The following is a 16,029-nucleotide window of genomic DNA, read 5'->3' on the forward strand; positions in this document are numbered from 1 at the left end:
TAATTTGAAACTTTTCAGCAATTTAATTTAGTAGATAGGCTATAGTAAACTCTCAGACGATTCCACGGTTAATGATGTAGATTAAATGCTGTTAGCATGTGCAACGCAGGAGGCACTGTAATACCAAATCGCCTTAATTAATCAAAAGTGCAAATTAATATTTTATGAGATAGGCCGACCAAGAGATTGTTAATACGCAAATTGTGGACGTGATGACGCATGAAGTTAAATTTGGAAAAAAATGCAAACATAAAACATGTAAAGGTTTTAATTTTAAACTTTTAAGCAATTCAATTTAGTAAATTTTAAAATGTATACAGTATATTTTATTCAAAAGGACTGTTGCACAGACGTGCATAAAACAAAACCAAAATTACTCCAATCCAAAGCAGGCTAGGCCTGTAGACCAGAGAATGAACACACACACACACACACACACACGCACACACACACGCGCGCGCACACACACACACACACACACACACACACACACATTATCCATGGTGGTAACTTTCAAATCTGTAGGCTATACAGTACACACATGAGGCAGAGAATAGGGATCCAGGATGGACAATACAAGCAACTAACAGTCATCAGACACTATTTAAGGCCTCAGGACCAACACCATTGTTCCTTCCACACATAATCAAAGATTTTTGCAAAAGTGTAGTTCAAATATTTTATGATTGACAAACCAAATCAGTGAAACCCTTGTGTCAGAACAGGGGATTTAAAATAACAACAACAAAGCCAATATTCAAAGTTGGTTGCTTAAAAACTTCCAAAATACTGAAGCAATATAAAACAGTAAAAAGCCATTTGGTGCATTTGATATGAATCCATCAATTTCAACAATCAGTCCTGCTACATTTTATTATTAAATTACATATTTCACGTGGTGAGAAAATTCATTTAAAAGACAGTTCAAAGCCCTATTTAATAGATCAACTTGAAACCAAATACACCCTTAAGTTTGCATTGGTATTTGACTGAAATTGGAGAAGTCAAGAAACATGATCAAATATCTTTATGATTCAGTCATACTTCAAAGTAGGCCTAAGCTGCATGAATTTAGGTATAGAATGATTATTTGCAAAACATTACCAATGTATGCTAATACTTGCTTTGACCAAAGAACCATCGAAAGAATGGCAGAACTGCAGAGCTTAAACTGGGAAGAACATATTTGCAATATCCTAACACATTAGAATTATACTGTAAAACAAACAAAAGATCAATTAAGCCATACCAAAATGTGAACTGTTCTAACACTTGCCGCAAATAACAACATACTACTTCGGTCAAGTGACCTTACCCAGTATATAACATGGTATTTGTGCACTGTATGAATTATACAAGATATTGCTATCTTTGAACAGTTCAAATACAATATTGCAACTCTGCACACTCATGCTGGCAACATGCGCGCACCATGAATAGACTGTCATGCTACAGAAACCCACTGAATGTTCAGTGACCGTTGATATGTGTGCTTGCTTGTGGTTTGTAACTTTTCAGCTGTTCCATGAAGCCTGGGTTTGGACAGGAGGCCGCTCGCGCCGACTTCACAAGGGCAAGTGCGTCACCAAACGCCTGGCCCTCTCTGGACATGAGGTATCCAATGACCACAGCGGCACAGCGAGAAACGCCAGAGTTGCAGTGGACCAGCACAACTCCTCTCTAAGAAATGGGAAGAAGAAGAAGAAGACCAAGTGGCAGGGATGTCTAATGTATGCGCACTTGCACACTGCGATGACACTATACCCAGGACATCAACAGGAGCCAGAGCACTCCGCTTCATTGAGCCTCTCAGGTTGGGAAAAAAAATATGCTCGGTGCCAGCGATGCCCGATCCGATACACTAGTGTATGGTATGGAAATTCATGAAACAAACACCGCTTAAGGTTAGTCACTCACAGTGGCAAGTGGGAAGGTAAGAGAATGAGTCCCCTCTTGACTAAAAGCCTCATAGTTTGATTAATTAAGGGAAAGCTACTCTCCGTATCACAGGTGCATGACACGGGAGGCAAGAGAGCAAAGAAACTACTCACTCATTTTATCCCAGGAATGGAAACTTATTTTGAATAGGTGCTGTAATCATAAACCCTTGTGAATTTGCATCATGTGACAGTGTCAGGTTGTGGGTGACTGCCTCATCTATTTGGTAAAGAGGTTGTATGACAAACAATGGCCGGTAGTGATATAATCTTTCTACAACGTGCTAAATAATGCATTGTGAAAACTCAACATTCATTATTCACAATGCAGTGTGGTTACCTAGAATAAGGGATGCTGGCCATTGGCTAGCTTTTGAGTATCAGGTAGGCTAGGCATTAAAATCAAACACTCAGGAAATTACAACACTTTCATGGAATAATACATCCCTTATATGATACACTTGAAGAGCGGATAAGATCCACTTACTTTACCCTAGGGTACAGAGGCAAGTATATTTAATTCTAACCAAACTGTACCTTGTCACAAGAAACACCATTGTACAGTATCAAAACTTACCTCTGCTTTGGCTTGTTCTATAAACTGTATGCACTCCTGAAGATATGATATGATGTCTGTGTCAGGCAGATCCAATATGCTTAGTGTTTTATAAACAAACAGATCTGGAAAAGCATTCTCAACACCATAGGCCACATTCAATATATGTGTGACCTGAAAGACAAGAAATTAACACAGACAATCCACATGATGTGTTTGTAATAATAATGAACTGTACATACAACATCCTATGTAGAACAAATTCAACATGAACTAATTTTGACTTGCACCTTTCTTAGGATGACAAAGTCAGAACAATTACTCCTACCTTGAATTTCCTCAGTGTTCCAAAGTCATGTGCTGCATCTTGAGAACCTGGGAGAATGAGCAAACCACCCCAAATTGACATAACTGAACTCACACCTTAATATAGCATAATAACCCATTGGATATGGACATAGTATAGACTACACTTTAAGAAACAATTTAATCTATAATGCCCTTACTGTTCTTTTACAGTGTGAAAAAACAAGTAGATGTCCATGTATAGAGTATGAATTTCACAAACTCACCCAGCAATAAGTGTGGTTTAATAACACCAACTTGAAGGTCCCAGTTGGTGTCCTGCACATAACCAAATGTTGTCTCTGGCTGCACAGTATCTTCAACCACATGCACAGTGGATCCTTTCCAGGTCTCAATAATCCGCCTTCCACTCAGAGTTGTCACCCTGGTGCATTGTTTTCTCAGATTAGTTTTAGAGAAGGATTTTATTTCCTGGGCAAGAGACTGCATCACATGTGTCTGATGGTTTCCCCGCGGCAGAAAAAGTGAAGACCCTCTGATGCTGGCTTGTCCTCCGATGGAGCTGTGTGCTCTATCACTGATACTGGTCAGCTGATACTGATGTTCACTTAGCCTACATTCCTTTCTTAGGCTTCACTGCCTGCAACCCAACCTGTAACTGAGAGCACCTCTTAGCCTACCTGAAAAAAGGGTCACTATTAGCGTTGCCACCCATAGTGGGAATTGTAACATCAGCAGCACCTATTGGTGATGTGGTCTGTAGCTGTGGGGCTTGGGCTTGGGTAGGCTATAGTCACAAATATTTGTTCACTTTTAATTGTTTATCCCATGTGTGGTTTTTATCAAAGTATTTTATGTAAAGTAGGCCTACATGGACAAGGTTTGGTCTGAATGCATGTCCCTAAAAACGTCAGGCCCTGTCATGGACAAATTTGTGCATGTTAGAATGAATATCTTTGCCTGTATGTACATACTACTGACTCTTAAGCTTATCCTCCTAAAATAAAAATGTAAAAAAAACCCAGTGTAAGATCATACCATTCTGACAGAATGCACCTTTGTCGAATGTTTTCACTTCGTCTGGAGGGTGTAGGCTATTGGACAGTTTTTATGTAGACTTTTATGTAAATGTGATAGGGTATGATGAAAACATGGGGACAGAATTATTTGTAGAATTTGCCTGTATTTCATGTTATAAAGCATTAATTGATCTCAATGATCACAACTTAAATTGTGTCATTAATGTTGTTTTGCCCCCTAAAAACAGTTATAATCATGCAAAACGTAAACACATTGGACTGTGGACAATTAATTTTTCAGGTATAATTGTGAAAAGTGAAAGTAAAAAGTGATTTTTGTAAAGAAACACATCTGATCAACTAATGAATATCATATTCCTTTACAGAACAACTAACAGAAATTAATAATCTATGAAGACTCGATCATAGGCTACAAGTTTTATTCATTTTAGCAATTGGCAGGACAGATAGCCTAATGTAGCCTAGGCCTATGTTTCTGGTACAAAAAACCTTCACATTAAAAATGATTCGACTAAATAAAACCATTGTAACAAAAAAGTATTTATACTTGTCGAATAAAACGATTTTATTCTCTGCTTTCTAAAGCCTGGCATGAACTTGGCCTAGCCTATAGGTCAGGTTGTATGAAATGCCCTCCAATGCACACATCCGGATCCGTGTGTTTAACGGGTTGTTGTGTGTATTAGCAATCCAAATATAAAGAGACCGTGCGTTTAGTGTCCAGACATTCAAATGAGAATGAACCTGATATTATCAAAATAAAATATATATGGAAAAATCATTGGGAAAAATATAATTGGGAATAGGCGGAAATACTGTATCTGCTGGAGGATGCGAGTCACGTGACATGCGTTGGTGTTGCAGGAAACAGCCTCGTTCTGATAGTTAGGGCAACACCTAGAAAAAAAACAGGGAGTCGGAGGAGGGGAGTGTGGAGTTGACGAGGATTTTAGCCCATAATATGGGCAAATTTTAACACTAAAAACATTTGCCTGCTTCTTTATTTTGTAACACTACATTAAGAGTTTTTCGATCCGTTTGGATTCGTGAAGCACATTAGCTAAATTGTCAGCATGTCGCGGGGTGTGTTACAACCAAGCCAGCAAAAGCTGGCGGAGAAATTGACCATTTTAAACGACAGGGGCATCGGGATGCTCACCCGCATCTACAATATCAAAAAGGTAAGGTGTTTGGAATTGAGGTTAGAGACTGGTTTCATCAAGGGTTAATAATATCTTAGTGCCCTAATAATAATATAAGATATCATCATCTATCTCAACGACACAATTCCCAGTGAAAGATGACTGCAGCGATAGCATACAGGACAGCAACAGACAGGAATTCAGGGAAGGCCCTGACAGAAAGGCTTCAATATCGACCTTATCGTAAATATAGATATTCTAATGATGACTTGGTTATTGTTTCTGAAATATCCATATACATAAACGTTGCATTAAGGTTTATTTTATGGATATATTATAGCAAAATGGTGGTCCATGCTATTCTTCCCTACCAGGTTTTGGTTGTGGACATTTCTCCCAGACGGGTTTGACGATAACGTTAGCCTGCTCGCTAACTGATTAGCAAGCTAACGTAACAATTACAGCAATAGCTTTTAATAAATTGGTAGTTACACGTAAACTACTGTACCGTTCATTCTGCGTCAGGTCAAACACTGCCATTGCCAGGAATAACCAAAGAACGCACAGATTTGCGGACGCTATGACATGCCTCTAGCGCTCTATCGCTAGCTGCTAACAAGTTAGCTTGCTGGATAGGTTTCCTTTTCAGACAGTCAATCTTACAGTGTGCTAACGCAAAGGATAGTAGTAGTAGTAGTAGTGAGTCATTGCTAACCTGCTTGTCCGCTAGCAAGGAATTCTATTGGCAGAATGCATTTACACCACTTCCACACAGAGGATGCCTGCTCTTCGGCACAAGGGTATTTTATTCATGTCCGTTTTGTGTGTTTTCTGTTGACATTGTGCATGTGTGGTGTTACAGTATATCCAGCGGGATTGTTGTAGCTCCAGGGCACCAACGCTCTGCGCCCTGTCAGATAGCGAGCAACTGCATAATCAGAGGTAACAGGGATAATCCAGCCCAGACACCTCAGCTTTGAGTTAGCTAAGCTTCCCCTGAAATCAATTAATTTGGACAGTTCTTGTCAAACTAGAGTTGCCAGCCAAGTGGACTGCACGCATTGAAGGCGAGTCAATGTATTGGTCTCATGGGCAGCTGACTGGAGGAACGGGCGTTAACGTGAACAGAATTGACCACAGAATGATTTAGCAATGTTGTTTTCACGCTTCATACATCAATTGTCCCTCCCTTTGCTGCCACAATTGAAGGCAATTTTTGAAGCCTGACTTCCTGAGCACCATCATAAATCTGCTATTTATCTGATGTTTTTTGGAGACGTACAGTGCTGTTTGAATGTCTTGTGAATACCTTATTCATTACAGACAAGTATTTCTAAATAATCCCCTCAAGGACATTAATAAGTGTTCATGAAGCACTCTGATTGCTTAGTTGCTCAGAAATGAGTACATGGACAGTAATGCTGATAGTTTGATTGACCCTATATAATAATGTTGCTGAGAAGATACACATGACACTAAGTCAATTGTTCCTTTTCATAGATTCCTTGTGGTAGCCTAGATTTCTAGTCTGTTTTCTAATTGTAGTTTATATTAAGATATGTTCCTTAGAGGTGTTGCCCTCAATATCCATGGTTCAAACACCCTCCGATTCCTCCACAAGTAGGGTTCTGTGTTTTGTATGTGCTGTGACTGTGGTCTGTGATGCAGGTGGTTGACAGCATCTTAGAGCTGGCGTGAACCCTCAGCTGCACATAAAGCAGAACCTGTCACACCTCCTCTCCTGCTGGACCTGTCAGTGTCATCATCCCTTTGTAGCGGTGCTCGCTGTGAGCACAGGGAGTAATATTCCTTCCCTGGGTTTGACACTCATCTCAAAGATGGAGGCTTCACAGTAAACGCTTTGGCAGCCTGTGAAACTGGCAGTGAGCGTGCTGGAAGCTGTCCAGCATCAGCCAGCAGTAGAAAAGGAGGCTAGCTGAGAACTGTGCTAGGCTATCTGTTCGCATCCTTTTCTCCTGCCCCCCTCCCCCTGCCCTCAACCCCTCTTGCTCTGACGCCCCCCCTCCAGCCCCTCACCCTACTTGCTCTAAAGGCCTACTTTCCCTCTAGGTCCCCCCCTGGCCCCCCCTCCTCCTTCTGCTGTCCCATCTCGCACATTGTCACCCCGAATCGGGTGGCAGTGCACCCCGCTCCAATGAGGGATGCATATTCATTGCAGTGTGTCCCTCTGCCAATTAGGGCACAGAAGTGGCTCTATGCTGCGAAAATGGGGGGAGTCCACCACAGAAGTTTCAGTCTCAACTTGAGGACACTGAACAAATAGCTACACAGTCACTCAGTCACTCACTCACTCTCTCTCTCTCTCGTTTCCCTCCCCATCCAAAGGCATCCGACTTCATGCATTCAGTCCGCACCACCGACAAGTGTCCAACCAAGTAGTGATCCTCTCTGTCTTGCACTACTCCATGTGTTCCATTTCTGTGTATCGCCATGAACGCCATGCCCCATTCCCGCGTTCCACCGTGTTAATCGGGTTATTTGATTGCAGATAGGGCTGGTCCATGTGGTCGAGAGTGGGCATTTCAGCAGAGCGCGAGCGAGCAGAGCGTTACATTTAGGGTTTTCTGTTGCTTAGCAACTGTAAAGACATTGACATCAGCACTGTCTAGATGCATTGGAAATTGCAGCAATCTCATTCAGTTGTTGCTGTAAATCAAGTGGTTTGCCTGCATTCAGTCATTGCCTGCCTTAGCTAGTGAGATATTTCATCAAAGCATTTAAAAAAATGGTTTGATTAAGGGGAAGAAAGAGCCAGATCGTTGATTAGGACCATTCTGATGTGACATTGCCACATTTAGAACTCGCTGTTCTATTCATGGTTAATGGAAGTGGTGCATTTTCCATATACAATGACCATTTTTGCCCAGAGAAGTAATGTTCTCATGAGATATTTTAGTGCCAGAATGACCTATGTGAATATGGAAGACTTGCCCTAAATAAGCGGCGTTAAAAAACCTCAGGAAATGACACTAGGCATCCTCAGAATAAGAACGGAAGTGCGTGTTGCTTATCTCACTCACATTCAGCCTAACTATCCAGCCCTAGGGAAGGGAGTCTGATTCACCATGCCCATGGAAGTCATTGAAGATGAAGATCTGCACTGAAATATCAGTGTTTTAGATTCTCACTGAGAGTAGTATGCACCATGTTTAGTGGGTCTGCATAGTATAATACAGCACATAGCCAGGACAGTACCATATATAGGCCAATGCATTTTTTATGGCGTGGTAGGCTAAACGGCGACAAAGGCAGGCATTAACCTTTCTGTATGAAGCCTTTCTGCAAGACTTCATCTAAAGGCCACGGGGAGCGTGTCTCATGAGGACCAAGTCCTGCATATCCTTGACCTCAATCTGTTACTTCCAGCCATCTCTCCCTCTCTCTCTCGCTCTCTCCGGTTGGCCCAGGGCAAGTCTCCGCAGAATGGCAGTCTTGCAGATCAGAGCCATAATTAATTGTGGAGAAAACATTTGGGCTACCCATGGCCCGTTGATGTCACTGTTAGTGAGAGTCAGGTGTTTGATAGCTCAGATCACTCCGATCAGTTTGTGGCGCCCGCTAGTTTATGGCCCATGCTAGTTTGTGATGCCCTGATACCTTGTGTGATCCGGACAGTGCTAAAGCTTTGCATGTTTTGTGTGCCGGTGTTTTCATGTAGTGGGATCATCCAACCGGCTGCCCTTTTTTGTAGCGAGGTTGAGTTGGGAGCCCACCTAACGTGTAGCGGTATTATTGTCACTGCAGATATTGCATGGGGTGTTTCCAACATTTGATCTGCCTGGTGTTTTTTCCTTTTCTAATTCACTGTTAAAATTCAGTTTCAATATCCTTCTTTTTGGGTTCAGTTTGTTTGGCTTCAAACAGTCCGTTGTGAAATACGTTGGGTTATGTTGCATTTCTTGTTTAATTAAATTTTGAAAATAATTTTGTTTGTTTATTTTTTATTTATTTATTTATCTATTTATTTATTTATTTATTTGGCTTGCATGACTATTTTTTTCCTTTGAACTAATCACATAATTCCTGGTCTTTTCTGAAAAACGTGGAACTTGAATCCTTGTAGTAGCCTCCTGTCTCCCTACCCCTGGAGGAGTGGACTCTGCATGGTGTGTATGTTAGCTCTGGGAACGCCTCGCAGCACTTTTAACAGATAGCCAGCCACCCAGTAACCCCAACAGTGTCCCTCTCAAGGAGAACTTACCTGTATGCCAAACCCGCTATAGGACCGTAACAACAACTGACTAAGCTGAATCTTCAAATGACTTAAAAAGGCAAAATATATATATACATATATATGCAGTTATATAAGTGGAGAAATATACTCACACATTAGTTCCCAAAGCTAATCTTTATTTTGGACGTTAGACATGCATGGTAGACATTTGGAAACCTGTGTTTTATGTGTAATTTTCTCTCTTTCTGTTACAATGCTTCCCCCCAGCAAGGACAAGTTTGGAAGGTTTGCACAGCTTTTCACCTTCCCTACACCCCTCCCCACCCCGAAATCTCAGTCCTCCGTCTCCCCCACCCCCTTTTTTCTGCTTTCCTTACCAGCTCATGATCCCATAAACTCTGTATCAACTCACAATGCCGTAGCACAGTTCAAAGAAAAGGCCGTTCCCCTTTCCCCTCCAAAAAAAAAAAAAAGTATGTTAGTGCTATCAGGGATTGATTTGTTATAATTGATTTGTTTGTTTGTTTTGATTTATTTCCATTTATTGGTTTTGTGTTGGTTTGTTTTGACGTTCAGTACACATTCATACATAATGTAGTAGGTTCCATGATTGCTCTAGGCTACTGTTATTATGGGTCTTTGGAATTTCATATTTACTTTTTAAGACTCCGCTTTAAAGAGCACCCAGCTAGTAGAATAATTGATTGACCCTAGTAGTTATGTAGTAAGCACTTATGTAGTAGGCTTATGCCCCTGTTATGCAGGTGTAACAGTTAATTGATGACCTCTGTATTTGTATGATATCTGTATTTAAACGTTTCAGATAATTACCCCTGCTTACAGTTGTATCGCCATACTTCATTACCCTTTCATTCAGTTTTGGCAAGCGGGGTGCTATAACCAGGCTTTTGTGTTTGCTGGAAAGCAGTGGAGTTCTAAAAAGCGTAATGAAAAGGCAGCTGTAATATGTCAACGTAGCCATTGAAGGAGTGAACTTTCTGGAAATTTCGTTGGGCATTTTGTTTTGTAGGCTACTCGCACTGAAGGCCCTTTTAGTTACAAACTCTAATGGGGTTATGATGGGGTAACTCTAACTAGACATCAGTCCTAGAACTGTATAAGAGTAGCTTTTTGTTTTGTTTTTTAATAAAATAGAATATCCCAGCATTAACATCTATTGTTGTGTAGTTCAGGGTTTATTTGATTTGACCTTTAGGAGGACGCTTTTTGAAGGTGTTACCAGGCATAGGTGCATGCCTTGCATCATGTTAACCATGTAATCATTCAACACACCGCCCTACCTCAATTTGCACGTCTGCCGACTTCCTCTAGCCCCTGTCTAACCTCTGTAAGCCCCTCACCGCTTACAGAGTGACCGAGGCAAACGCACCGGCCAGTGGCTCACCTTTCTGTCCCCCCCACCCCCACCCCCCACCCGTAGGAGTGCGTCCGCCCATGCACTGCCGTCTCACTAACTGCCCTCCAACTTATCATGCAGCACCTTGTCCGTCGACAGAACATGTGTCTCTCTCTCTCTTTCTCTCTCTCTCTCTCTCTCTCTCTTTCTCTCTACCTCTATCTCTCTCTCTCTCTATCTCTCTACCTCTATCTCTCACTCCCTTTTTGTATATCTCTATCTCTCTCCCTCTCTATCTATCTCTCTATCTCTCTATCTATCTCTCTCTCTCTCTATATCTCTCTCTCTGTCTCTCTCTCTCTCTTTCACATTGCATTTTCTAGCTGTGACAAATTCAAATCAATTCCCTGCACTCTGCCTTCTCATCCTGTTCACCTGTCGTCTGAAAATGTTCTTTCTGTTTAGTTGTTTATTTTTTGTATTCTCTGGCCTGTCGGATGTTTTCTGTGTTTACCATTATGTCAGTGGCAGCTGTAGCATTTTGTGTTATCTCTTTTTTTCTCTCTCTCTCTCTTTCTCTCCCTCCCTCTTGCTCTCTCCTCTCCTCCATCACAGGCATGCGGGGATCCCAAAGCAAAGCCCTCGTACCTGATCGACAAAAACCTGGAGTCCGCGGTCAAGTTCATCGTCCGAAAGTTCCCGGCCGTCGAGACACGTAACAACAACGTAAGTGTTCGTCAAGTCTGTCGATGCAGGCAATTCAATGAGGGAGGCCAATGTGGGCTAGAGCGTCCAGCGAGACCTGTTCATCAACAGTGTTAGAGCCATCTGACAGTGATGTGAAGACCTAAATGCATATCTTAGTGGCATAAAAATCAATGTCAGTTACTGTGTCTCTTGTGTAATGTAATTAGGTGTCATTGTATTTGGGTGACCATGACTGTGCTTTGACATTTCAGCAAGTTATGCTAAAGGAGGACAGTGGCGATGACGATGTTTAGAGTTTAGCTTGTGAAATTGAGCTGTGCTGTGTGAGTGTACTGAGTGATGGAGTGTGTGCGTGTGCGTGTGTGGAGGAGCAGCTGCTGAGTGTGTGATTCAGGTTCAGGAGCGTGTGTGGCTCAGAGAGGAGTTGTCTGTCTGAGTCAGTCGCTCCGCTCCTCTGCTCCGCTCTAAGCCACCAGTGCCTGTGTGGTGCAAACGGCCCCGCACAGGAATGTGGGTGTGTGGGGCGGCGCTCTCTCTGTGTCTATCTCTCTCTCTCTCTCTCTCTCTCTCTCTCTCTCTCTCTCTCTCTCTCACTTCCAAATTCACTCTGTTCTCTGGCTCTCTGTGACTGACTCGCTCTGTCCCAAATTCACTCTGTTCTATCTTCCTCTCTCTCTCTCTCTCTCAAATTCACTCTGCTCTCTCTGACTCCCTTTGACTGACTCTCTCTCTCTCTCCAGCTCCCTAAACTCTGTTCTATCTCTCTTTGATTCTCTCTTTATCTCTCTCTCACACACACACACTCACACACTCACACACTCTCTCCCTCACTCTTTGGTCTTGTCCTCCCCTCTCCAAGCTCAGTGCCTCTCCTTTTCATTGCAGTGTGTCTCTATATCCTCTAATGATGAAGGTCCCCTGCACCCACCCCCACCCCTCCTCTCCACGCTGTCCTCCTGTCAAATCTCTCTCGAAGCCTAGAACAGGGTCTAATTGTGATTTCTGCCCAGTTATATCCCATCATGGTGTTCTTAAACACTCATTTCATGACTCCAGTGTAACGTGTCTGTTCTGTGTGTGTGTGTGTGTGTGTGTCTCTCTCTCAATAGTAATCAGTCACCATTCCTGTGTAAAAACAAATGTTTTCCCAAATGCTTCTTTTTAAGCTTTCTAATTTTAGTCTCTGCTGTGTGTTTGTGTTTTAAAATGATTTTTCAAACTGCTACTTGGAATGACGTACAGCTTCCTCATGTTTAACTGTGTTTGAGTTCTTTCTGTTTGTGTTGTTTTGTATTTTTATGTTGTGCATTTTTGTTTTCTTGCATGCTTAACATGGCTATTTTCTGGATTATTCTTTTTGGTAAGTTTTGGACTCCACTGGAGTCCATTTGCTTTGTTTAAGCGCCTTAAACCACTTACTCATGGGTTTGAATGTTTTAGTTGTTCTCACATATATATCTGTATTCAATCTTAAACACTGGGCAAAGGAATCTAAGAATAACACGTTCGATTTCATAAGAGGGAACGCAAAACGAGTGATGTGGCCATTAGCACTGTGGGGTGTCCAGACAACAGAAGGCTACCTAATAACACACAAGTCAACAACGGGCTACCTAATAACACACAAGCCTAGTCCAAGTCACTGTTGAATGTCTATTCTGAGATTCCTCAATAGGGAACTGCATGCCTATACCTCTCTAGACCCTAAACACTCTCTTTGTATGTAGTGTGTATTTTCTGTTCAGGAACAACATGATTTCACTGAAAAAGAGTACATAGATAGACACGTAATTGCTTGAAAAAAGAAGAGAATATAGACCTTCTGTTATAATAAGCATTAAGAGACGACCGCAGCAAACTCTTTTTCTCTGAAAAAAAAAGAAAAGAAAAGAAAAACAATGTCCTGAACCAATTATAGACTACATTAGTAAACCTTTGAAATGGGGTGTTATTTTTGGGAGTAAAGTATTTCTAGAAATTATGCTCACTCTCTTTCTGGGAAGCATTGGATGGTAGAGATGATATTTCTTGGTTGCTGTAGCCCTTTTTAACATAGACAACTTGCAGTGATTTGTTTAGTCAAGTAGATACTAACTTGGTTCCAGGGCAAATCTGTACTGCTTTACAAAGGAACAGATGGGGACGCAGCTCATTTGAAGTGAAGATTGTCAGTCTGAAGGCACTGCATGGATATGTCTATGCACAGGGTTCGTGTTTTAACAGTGTAGCTCCCAGGCAGCCCCTTAGGTCATGCTGTAGATGCCTGGCATTCCTTATGCAAATCTGGCTCATCCACTTTGCAGTTTGACATGGGGTTCATTGATTGGCTGATCAGCGATCACATTCTCTCAATGCATTCAATTCAATGAACGCAACGTTTAGAATTCAGCAACGCCCTGACAAACATTCAGTAGCATAGCCGGTAGACTAAAATAGCCATGAGCCATGGTATAATACCTGCAAATTATCAACAAATGAAGCATTCAAAATATAGAAATCATAGAAAATAAAGATAGAGTTTGACAGACATGATTTTCAAATGGCTGTGTCCAAATGTTTCCATCTAGTCTCTTGCAGTGCATATTTGTTCTGTGGTCGCAAATCTCACGCAAGTACCAACAGGGAGAGGAATATGGGGCTTGTCAAGACTTGATGCAAGGTTCATTCATTGTAACGTCAAACCTGATGTTTGTATTTGAAGTCTGGGGTCTCACTGACTTTTACACGTTTTAAAACGGCCATCACAATTTTGATCAAAATTGGCCTTAACGTTTTGGTCTTTCATAAAAATACACACATTTATGTGATGCTGTAGTTTCTCCGAAATGCAGACCCAGACAGTAGACAACACAGGCCTTAGAGAGGATTTAGAGGATACTTCTGGCCGACCACAGTGAATTAGTCTCGTTTGCGACATGGACAAAGTTGAGACATTCTAGACTCCTAATGACTGTATTTATAACTCACTAATGAGTCTACAGTGAATGAACCTTGCTGATAAGATTTACAAGAAAAACATTGTATGATTGTATGGGTTTTTGCTTTCCAGCATTTACATTGTCATCATTGTTTTCTTCCCACAGCAACAGCTTGCACAACTACAAAAAGAAAAGTCTGAAATACTAAAGAATCTAGCTTTGTACTACTTCACATTTGTGGATGTTATGGAATTTAAGGTAAGACTGAATTGTGTTATGTTATTTTTTTCATAACGAATTCCATGGGCATCCAAACCTTGGTTTAGAAATCTGCTTTCATACATCAGTTCAAACCTCACATAATTAGCTTTAGTCATTTGTGTTTCTCAAAGAGAGATAGAACGTTAGTCATTTGTGTTTGGACTTTATTTGGTTGTTACTGATTCTGCTCATTCTTAATTGAATTCCTTCTGATTCCTCATCGGTTTTCGGCATGGAAGAAAGCAACACAGCTCTTTTAAAATATATTACAATGCTTATTTTCTTGGTAAAAAGATACAAATGTAGACAATGAAATAAACAGCTCAATAGAAAAGGGGACATTATGCCTAGTAACATTTCAGTAGCTTATGAGCCTTAAAGGTGCTCTAAGCGATGTTAGGTAACGGCACTGCTCTGTTCTGTTTGACGTTCAAACAAAGCTAGCTTGCCCCTCCCTATCCCTCCCTCCCGTGCAACTGAAACTCTCCTTAACGCGCATCTCGGCAGTGATTGGCTGGAAAAGTGTGTTATGTTTCATTGCCCAGGCTGGACCAGGCTCTTTTTGTTGCTGTTTTTGGAGCAGTCCACAGAGGCCATGTTTTTTCACAGTGTGTTCAGGACACAGGAAGCTAGCGGATGGCGAGGAGATGTTTGCTGTATGTGACAAAAAAAAAAAAAAGAAACCGCATAACATTGCTTAGAGTACCTTTAAAGGGAAATAAGGGAAAGGAAGTTGGAGATGGATATAAAATGAGTACATCAAATCATCAGTTATTCTGCTGAATGATGAGCATGTCAGGCTAGGAGGACTTTATGGGCTAATGGTGTCTCCAGCCAGGTGGAGGATGCCTGAACACTCAAATAGGTTTCAAGAAGAGTTCAATCTTATGCCTGCACACATTTGTTGGATCACACGCCTTTATTTAATCTGAACAGCATTGGAATCCTGTTTGCTCTCCTTGAAAGCTTCATAGGCCTAGCAGAACAAATGTCAAGCATATTTGATATATGGTCTGCATGAGGTCACTGCAGTGCTCTGGGATTAATGATGCTCATTTTAGCCTAGTTAGCATTATCCATTTAATGAAGCCAGCCCATCAATGTTTATGGGATTCCAATACAGTCATGGTTGAAGTACTTGTTATCCCAAAGTGAAAAGGTAACAAAATGATAGTATAATTTAGCCTCAGGTTTTTTATTATAGCTATCAGTGTGCAAATTATGGGGAGCTGTGGGGAAACTACCAGTGTCATCGAACAATGATGTTGATTGGTTGTCAGTGGCAGAAATGTCAGTCTCTGCGACAGTGTTTTAAGTTAGTAACAAAGATGCAATATGATTGGTAGTGGGGCAGTCGAAAAAATAATGCATTATTAGTGTATTACTAGTATAATTGTAGTTTTTATGACACGTTATACCCAAACTTATACTTTCGCACAAACTGATTAAACTGATAAAGCTGCTGGTCTGTTGTTGATTTATGATTATGCATGATGACCTACAAAAGAATGCTGGTATCATGAAAGGAATTGGTCACCTCTGGCATACAGCTTTGATGATTCATACAATGGAACTGGTTCTCCAAAGGAACCAGTTCTTAATTTCCAAA

At 41.3% G+C, this 16,029-nt stretch overlaps 2 protein-coding genes across 5 annotated transcripts in view; one reads left to right on the forward strand and one right to left on the reverse strand.

The window, feature by feature from the left end:
• Window positions 1-1,177: 1,177 nt before the first annotated feature.
• dusp19a (dual specificity phosphatase 19a) lies at window positions 1,178-3,288 on the reverse strand. Its single transcript, XM_062533419.1, has 4 exons — window positions 3,066-3,288; window positions 2,822-2,868; window positions 2,515-2,667; window positions 1,178-1,680 (listed from the first exon to the last, which is right to left on the reverse strand). The coding sequence occupies exons 1-4, from the start codon at window positions 3,286-3,288 to the stop codon at window positions 1,471-1,473; spliced, it is 633 nt and encodes a 210-aa protein (XP_062389403.1). The 3' UTR covers window positions 1,178-1,470.
• Window positions 3,289-4,728: 1,440 nt separating this feature from the next.
• Window positions 4,729-16,029, forward strand: part of nckap1 (NCK-associated protein 1) — a 38,035-nt gene continuing 26,734 nt past the window's right edge. Inside the window, exons 1-4 of one of the 4 annotated variants that reach the window (XM_062534193.1) lie at window positions 4,729-5,020; window positions 9,444-9,461; window positions 11,149-11,259; window positions 14,325-14,417. In XM_062534193.1, coding sequence (XP_062390177.1) covers window positions 4,913-5,020; window positions 9,444-9,461; window positions 11,149-11,259; window positions 14,325-14,417 — 330 coding nt within the window. In that variant the 5' untranslated portion in view covers window positions 4,729-4,912. The remainder of the gene's footprint in view (window positions 5,021-9,443; window positions 9,462-11,148; window positions 11,260-14,324; window positions 14,418-16,029) is intronic. The other 3 variants (XM_062534194.1, XM_062534195.1, XM_062534197.1) reach the window with 3 other exon arrangements.

The sequence above is a fragment of the Sardina pilchardus genome, chromosome 4, assembly GCF_963854185.1.
Source record: "Sardina pilchardus chromosome 4, fSarPil1.1, whole genome shotgun sequence".
Classification (NCBI taxonomy): domain Eukaryota; kingdom Metazoa; phylum Chordata; class Actinopteri; order Clupeiformes; family Clupeidae; genus Sardina; species Sardina pilchardus.

Bases quoted from the DNA above. Each gene is read 5' to 3' on its own strand.
- dusp19a (XM_062533419.1), bottom strand. From the start codon at position 3,288: ATGCAGTCTCTTGCCCAGGAAATAAAATCCTTCTCTAAAACTAATCTG. The intron at 2,869-3,065 runs GTGAGTTTGTGA...TCATTCTCCCAG, and splicing joins TAAACCACACTTATTGCTGG to GTTCTCAAGATGCAGCACAT. The intron at 1,681-2,514 runs GTAAGTTTTGAT...CCCATTTCTTAG, and splicing joins TAGAACAAGCCAAAGCAGAG to AGAGGAGTTGTGCTGGTCCA.